This window comes from Physcomitrium patens, chromosome 2 (assembly GCF_059467195.1).
Source record: "Physcomitrium patens ecotype Gransden chromosome 2, ASM5946719v1, whole genome shotgun sequence".
Classification (NCBI taxonomy): Eukaryota; Viridiplantae; Streptophyta; class Bryopsida; order Funariales; family Funariaceae; genus Physcomitrium; species Physcomitrium patens.
In genome coordinates this window covers 16,517,251-16,525,305 of record NC_143411.1, presented here as the reverse complement: position 1 = coordinate 16,525,305, position 8,055 = coordinate 16,517,251, and the positions used below count along the sequence as shown (strand labels likewise).

Genomic DNA, 8,055 nt, shown 5'->3' with positions numbered 1-8,055 from the left:
CCTGGTTGGTAGTTGGTAACTGATTACTTTAACTAAATGGTCAGCAACAAGGTTGCAACATGAAGTCGAATCGAGTGAAAAAATTCTCCTGATGTATTTGGTAACCCACATAGCTTTTTTGTAGTGGTCGTTTAGCTAAGTCGCTTGAATGTGTTTCGAGTACAATTGTTCATATCGCACAGTTTACGCCACAATGCCAGGATGTAGAGAGCGTGGCGCTGCATGAGAATCACGACTGAAGCCTCCTTCCACAAATGTGATGGTAAAGACAGTAATCATTCCAGAACCCCAGCGGCCTTTATAAAGATGTGCAAATCACCAGAGAGTTTATCATTATGTACAATTAGAATTCCAACTGCCCTCTAGTTATTTTTATACGCACTAGAGCGCAAGACTATACAAGCAGCAAACACTGACCAAAATTTTTAAGGATGGTTCAAATCAGTCCTGAAATATATGGATATCTACTGGAGACTCGTGAGAACTTAAAATTTTACCATGAACCTGCACGAATAAGTACAAGAAAGATCACTAGTTCACCATTGAATTAAATGTAAGCTTCGAGCCTTTACAGATCATGACAAGATGATACATCATGGGAAATATTCTGGCATCTAGAATCAGAAACCTTCAGCAGCTCCTTAAAGAAGGCTCCAAATTTCCTGAAGACACTTAACTGATTGCTGCTGCATCAAACTAATACAAAGAGTACTTGACTACATATTAAGCATCCATTCCAAAGTACTGGAATCGCATCCTCCAACCAACAACTGTACTACCTGGCAGCTTTAGTATAAGAGAAATCGCCTAACTTCACTCACCAGAGTTGCTGTCTAGGACAACCAATTCCTTATATTCCATGAACTAATAGCAATGTGGGCTGATGACAGCGACATCTGAATGAGAGAATATATGGACCACACTAGCATTTATCGCGAAAAAAGGGGAAAATAAGTTCCCAACAAAAGTCTCAGCAATCGCAGTTCACACCACACTAGCATTTATCGCGAAAAAAACCTATTGAAGGTGAGTTGCAAGAACCTGTCAAGCTGTGCCGCATGTCAAATGCGGCTCCCCAGGATAGATAAACTTATGCAACATTCACGGGTAAGAACCAGAGGGTAAAATACAAGAACCACTCAAAAAATGGGATATGCTTCTCTACTAAAACATTTGACGTCGTTGCAACTTGTAACCTGTAACCTTCAGCTCATAGCCTGGACGGATAGTTGTGAAATTAGAGGTTAAGTAGTCAGGGAGCAAGGACCAAGACTTTGATTGTGCCTTGAGAGTTGGCTGCAAGCATGGTAGGGCTCTCGCTTTTCCAGCACACAGCACTTATGAAGTGAGAGGTATCATCATCACTCTCCTCAGCGTCTTGAGATCCAAACCTATGCCAAGATGCCGGTTTAGACATGGCCTACAGACAAAGAAACAAGTTCAGCATACTCTACCCCGAAATACATGCTTCGGAATTCCAACGTAAAAGCTACAAAACATAAAGTAAGGACAATACATTCTGACAGCCCGAACAAATCATAGATCAAATATAAAATGGCACAAGGTGAACTACGGTCTCAAATTGTAATACTCTGAAAGTTATATGAGATCAGAATAAAACATAGAACCCTAGCCCAATTATTCAAAAAGAACCACCTATACTAAATTTCACTTTGCCTCATGTATACAAAACCGAGTTCTAAAAAACACGAAACGTCATGTAAATTCTAAATTAAAACCAGAACATACAATCAGGACAATACCTTATGATACACAAACACCTCGTTCGTTTCACTGCCACAGGCGATGTATTCGCTGTTGACAGTCAATCCAACAAAGTTCTTTTCATTGGTGTGTCCTTTCAGTGTCCTTGTCTGTACCCAGAATGCCTAATCTCAGTTGAATAGCCTTTACGCAAGAATTATCGTACATAACCAATACTCAACAAAGAGAAGCCCGACCTGTGCTACATAGAGATTGTAGTACATCTTCAAAATTTTCAGAATACGCTGTAAATGCATCATAGATTGACCCGGCATACCGAATCGTCTTCATAACTAACACTCCTGAAAGATAATCACGAGTATGTACTTATGATGAATGTAGCGTACCGGGCAGTTATCTTTAACATCCCAAAGACGTAAAGTGCTGTCGGTGGATGCAGAAGCCAACTCTGTTGGAGATAAGAACTTAACATACGAAACAGCTTTTCGGTGCCCATTGAACATATACAGGGGCATATGAGAATTGCGCACATCAAAATAATGAATGTGATGATCCGCAGAACCAACCTGCAACCAGATGAAATCCACAATCTAAGGTAATAGCACAAACCCAAGGTATACATGTTGGAAAATCAAAGATCCAGTAGACCACTATTAAATGAGGGTACAAATGGATACTGACATGAGTCATTTTGGAGGAATGAGGATCTTACTGCAACATAGCTGCTTGATCCAGGATTATACTTCACACAGCAAATATTTGCCTTCATGTCTATATTTATCACGCTTGACTCTTGCCTCGTGCACCATATCTTCACCTGCAAACAGTAACATAAAAACATTTCGGATCAACCGCATATTAAACATGATGCGGAAAACTCCAAATAACCTGAGTTTGAAAAAGCTTGAAAAACAGAACCGCATCAAGTACAAGAGTGATTAAGTTCACCAGATTTCAACAGGTTACCTTGCCATCATCACTTCCCGAGACTAGCATGGTCGGATCAGTTCGTGAAAAATCCACACTCCAGGCCCTCTTTTCATGCTCCTCATATTCCATAATGCTCTGTAAAAAAAATTTGAAGTCAAATCCCTGGCCATTCACCGCACATTAACTAGAAGTGAACTTCAAACAGACCAACATACACAAAAAAATAATTCAAGGGGTGGTAACTTCAACTTAACGTCATCAAAATGAGGGACAGACCTGATGCGTATTAACATCCCAGACAGTAATAATCCCCTCATAATCACTGCTAGCGATATGTGAATTGATGTATTTGTTCCAACTAAGGCAGCTTAATTTTGACCTAGTTGACATTTCCACCACTGGACAGTGGACATCAGCCAACTCATTGACAACCTGAAAACATTTACAAAACAAGCAATTGGGTCAAAATTAACATAATCAGCAACTTAATAGAAGGTTACGAGGCCTTGCATTCACAACTGCGATTCAAGATACACTTGTGCGTCGCTCTTACTACAATACTTCAATGTGATATTCCTCGAAAATAAAAATACGGGCATTAAGCATTTGAGCATAATAATTCAAGGGCACCTCAAAACGAGAAGTCGATATTAAGGACATAGCTATCTTAAGAAAGAAAACATACTGTTGCAAATTCAAAAACTTTAATCCGCCTTGAAACTCCAGCTGTTGCAAACAACTGATCATCCCTATCAAACTCAATGCTGCACAAGCAGTACTGCCACTGTCAGTTTACAGATGAGGAATTTTCAACAAGTTACAAATCAGAAGGTAAACTAATCGCACACGTGGATATAAATGAACTACTTTCTTAGGCTGCTCAACTTATTTTTAAAGTATAAACGATACTACAGCTCGGACACTGCGAAGAATGTTATACTGGAGATAAGAAATGGAAGTCGATCCCAAAAACCAACGTTGTTTAATGGTGTCAGCCTACTCCAAACAGTCCTACCTTGAAACAATATTTGAAGAATGAAATAAATCTCCGTGCCGTAACTCTGCAATTACACGCAGTCGACTGCACAAAAGAACGATACAGCCATATTGGCATCATTGCACATCAAAAAAGCGGCACACTAATCGGACAATTTTACAGAATAGATCTCGATGAAATCCCAACAGCAGAATTACATACGATCAAATAAGATCCACTTTATCTACTCACAAGTCTAAAGGACTGGAACCCTAGCACTCAAAAAGTAAGAACTCAGAGCAAGGATTCATAAATCTGTAGGACTTATCAACCATTGAAAAGGCAAAGAGCGACATACCTGTAGCGTGTGAATGCAGTGAGAACGGACTGGAAATCATTTAAACCGGAACAGTACCGATCGGAACCTGCAGAATGGACCTCTTCATCCTTGCGCACAATCGCCTCATTCACATTTTGTTTTTGACGTTGAACTTGTGCTACTTTTCTTCTGCGCTGTAAATAAGCTTCTTGCAAATCCTCGAACTACAATCATCACAAAAAAACAAGAATATTAGAAAACGGAACCAATGCTGTTAAGCATCAAATCGAACAGATTATTACTGTAACTACTAAGGACATGAAAGGAAATGAATAGCACGCTACGCGCTTCCAGAAAAATGTCAACCTCGGCCAAAGCCCACAATTTTTAAGCCTAATTAATCCATCTTCCTTGCAAACTAACGGGTCGAAACATAAAACTGGTTAAGTTAATAATTGGGCAGCAACTGTCCGGTAGCCAAAATATAAAACTACACCACATAGCTCAAAGTGTCCTGCCTCAAATATCTGTGAGGTTCGTGAAAAAACTACAACCATCTGGGTAGTTTTACCTGAGCCACCACACGGCGTTTTTTTGCCATTGTCATCACCGCTGGTGAGGGTGCTAAACCTTGCGAATCTAATTGATTCTTGCCAGAAGATACACCTCCACCTACCATCGCCTTATACGTTCCAGTTGAAGCTTCACGTCCTCTGTAATCCATACTGAGGCTGGTGAGCAAAGTAGATGGAACTGATGCACCACCCTGACCACCTCGTTTCTGAGAAGTGACTCCACTCTTACTTGTCTTTTCGCATGCCGCTAATGTATCCGGCATAGAGGTCGATGGTCCATCCCCAATCATGCGAATCTTCAGAGCATATTTCTCCTTGGCACGCAGCAAGTCTTGACGCTGCTTCTCCACGGTAATGATATCTTCTTTAAGAAACTGAAGGTCTCCTTGTAACTACATGTACACAAGTCTTAAGTTAATAATGAATGTACTAATTAATTAAATGCATCAGACAGGTGCTACAAATTGCAATTTAGGGTAAGAGACACGTTTATATGGATGAAGACCAGATCCAAGTAGAATGCTTTGTCCTGCCAAAATCACAGACGCAATTCGTGTACAACAGTGGCAACACATCTTCAACAGACATCATGTTCTTCATAAATTGAATATTCTCCATATGGTTAAGCTCTTACAAGACTAAGCTCCTCTTGCTTCTGTTGCCGAGACCGATGTAAAAACTCCAGTAAAATCTCCATATTGGTTTCGGCTTCTTCTTGTTCGGCCTTCCGTTTTTTCTCCGACAGTAAGCGCATCAATGAATCCAACTCTTTTACAGGTAAATCCACACCCTGATACGGAAGCGAGAAATTGTAAACGCTAATGTTGTGCCATTGGACACACAACAAGCTACAAAAGCATGCATTTCTGTCTAATCTGATGCGTATTCAATACACATCTTGTTAAAACGTAGCCCCTCAAAATTTCTGGACAGATGGGTACCATTTGGGAGGAAAAGTAAAAGGGAAACGATGTAAATAAAAATAAATGAAAGAGCGAGCGGACAACATACCTGCTGTAGGGCAAGTCGTAAATTCTCAGCTGGCGATGCATTGCTGACAAGGTGAGAAGCGGACGCCTTTCCCAGCAACTGTACCATGTAATTCCAGGTGTAAGCAATGTGATAAGTTCCTTTTTGAGCTGGGCTTACAAATAAAAATTGAGTCCATTTCATCACTAGTAAAGAGAAACATTCCAATTATAAGCTCCATCATACTATAACTAGAATGACGACGTCGCTAGATCTCACTCAAACTAAGCAGCATTTAACCAAAGGTGGAGTAAATGACTACAGTCGAGGGCACACTCTCACCTTGTTTAATAAAAAATTCGGGAACAGTTGATTGTTGGTAAGGTACAATCCGCAGCAAGGACAATTACTCTTATTGCTTAAATGTGTCATAATACACGTGTAACAGAAGCTGTGTCCGCATGCAGTCAAGAAGGCGTCCTTCATAGTTTGAATGCAAATAGGGCAGAGAAAATCCTTGTCCAGGGCCGGCTTTGTTGCCATTGCTACCTCATATTTATTGTCCTCAGACGACCAGGAGCCCGTCCTTGGTTCTTGCTTAACCTCTGCTACGGAGGGAACATGAGGTCCTGCTGAACCCTGGGTGAAAGGACCTCCTCCCTCCATCCTCACCCCACCGGTTGGTTTCCTGTCAAAGCTTCAATTCGTGACAACAACTTGCCATAGCCAAGGGTCTCAGCACGTGTTTACGCCAGCTGAAAACCAAATCTAAACGAAGGATGCGGGCGATAATACTCAAGGCATTCCTCCCATATCTAATTCCTTAACACAAAACATTTCCTTACTTGCGCTCTGCAAATAGCTACAATACACCTTCCGTGGTCAGACATATTCAACAATACTCCGAGCAGAAGAGGATCCCGCTTCTTTCTTGACTCTTCGCCAAGAAAGTTTCCCCGCAGACCACATTATCCACAAAGTATCCGTAAGAATAGCGAAAACCCTAAGGAGCCGGTACCAGTCACGAAGGGGTAGAAGTTCTTCGAAAAAGAATCATACGCCAGATATCTTGCGATGCAAAATGCCAGTACTTGAAGCAAGCTTCCGGGATCTCTCGGCTCTAAAACCCCGCTTGCTCAATAATGCATCCAGCACTATCTTATTTACCACGTCTCCCAAAGCGCGCACACCAAAACACCACAGCTGCAGCTACTCAAACAGACTCAGATACTTCCAGCGCCAAACTTGGTCTGCTAGAAACCACGTCCTCCCCATCACCAACCTCCAAGCAGTCAGACCCCATCAGTCGGACCCAAATTCTGCCTCCGAAAGAACACATAAATAAACATTTGCTTCCTCCAGCTTCAACCGAGTCTCAGAAACTTCGGAAAACACAATACGAATCATCCTACTAACTTCTCCAAACATCCAATACAAAAAACACAACGCTCCACCACAGCTGCGCAGTGCATTGAATCGACACACTCAGTCACAGTGACCACGCCGAGACTATCCTTCACCGTTGCCGCGCAAATTCGAACCAAAAGATGCAACCAAGTTTTCGTCGGCACTGCAAGAAGATGCCGCGCCGGAATAACCACCTCCGAGCGGGGACGAAGCTGACCTGTGGCCTCTGGAGTAGCCACCAGGGCCTTGGGCAGCACCTTGAGCCAGCGTCGCCAAGCATAGTGGAGATGAGGATGATGCCGACGCGAAAGCCAGTCTCAGTAAACTTCAAGCAATCAAACACACAGTTACCGCGATCTTGTTACGATCTACCCCTTCCGCTGGCTGCCACTCTCCGAAATCGCCCTGCGGTAAACTCATCTACTTTCCGCGACTCCACTTAAGTCCATAAATGACAAAACAGTTCCGTGGTTAATTGGAGGTGCGATGGAACGATACGTGAGATTCAGGTCACCAGGTGCACGTGCTCGGCATCGAGATCGCACACAGGATTGCTCGAAGGAAAATCGTCTACTCGAAACGAAACTCCACAATTAGATAAAGAGGTGGTGTATACCAAAGGCTCCGCCACCCAGTCCGAGTCAACAACACAAGGTGGTGATGCCATGACCGGGCCCCCGAATTAGTGTCACGAGCTTTTATGGTTCGCCGCACAAAGCTGCGGAGCTTGGCACGACGACGTGAGAACCATGGGAGAACGAGAAGGGAACAAGAAGGGAACGCACAGCTTGCGATAGCTTATCTTGAGAAATAACACGGGCTCCCAGGTGTCCATCCGGGAGTGGAGGAGAGGATCTGACCACGTGGGACGTTCGTGCTTTAGGGAAAATATCTGGAAAATCGCGGAGGATCTAAAACTAGATGAGGGCTCTCTCTAATCGAACCGTTCCCTGTTCAGATTCCCCATGTAAGTTTTACTCAAGGAGCTTCCCAACCCCCTCGTACCCGGCTGAGACCCGGAATCACACCCAGATCCGGGCGGGTGTCATTTAAATGAACATCCATCCTTGACTAGGGTTTCGGTTCTACCCGACCCCTTCATCCTGCCCGCTTGCCCCCCTGATCCGCCCACTGGCAGGCTAGGTAGCGGGCGA

The 8,055-nt window shown here is 43.0% G+C and overlaps 1 protein-coding gene across 1 annotated transcript; it reads right to left on the bottom strand.

Moving 5' to 3' along the window:
• Window positions 1-517: 517 nt before the first annotated feature.
• LOC112275935 (E3 ubiquitin-protein ligase COP1) lies at window positions 518-7,588 on the bottom strand. The gene is made up of 13 exons (XM_024506735.3): window positions 5,837-7,588; window positions 5,537-5,614; window positions 5,160-5,315; window positions 4,522-4,917; window positions 3,990-4,174; window positions 3,671-3,736; window positions 3,341-3,419; window positions 2,932-3,087; window positions 2,692-2,790; window positions 2,438-2,542; window positions 2,112-2,291; window positions 1,764-1,874; window positions 518-1,420 (listed from the first exon to the last, which is right to left on the bottom strand). Exons 1-13 carry the CDS (start codon window positions 6,158-6,160, stop codon window positions 1,253-1,255), a joined length of 2,103 nt encoding a protein of 700 aa, XP_024362503.1. The 5' UTR covers window positions 6,161-7,588; the 3' UTR covers window positions 518-1,252.
• Between the last annotated feature and the right edge of the window lie 467 nt (window positions 7,589-8,055).

Excerpts from the sequence above, each read along its gene's own strand:
- LOC112275935 (XM_024506735.3), bottom strand. The coding sequence starts at position 6,160 with ATGGAGGGAGGAGGTCCTTTCACCCAGGGTTCAGCAGGACCTCATGTT. Across the intron at positions 4,918-5,159 it reads AGCAAGAGGAGCTTAGTCTT|TTACAAGGAGACCTTCAGTT; the intron begins GTAAGAGCTTAA and ends GTGTACATGTAG. Across the intron at positions 4,175-4,521 it reads AACGCCGTGTGGTGGCTCAG|TTCGAGGATTTGCAAGAAGC; the intron begins GTAAAACTACCC and ends TGATGATTGTAG.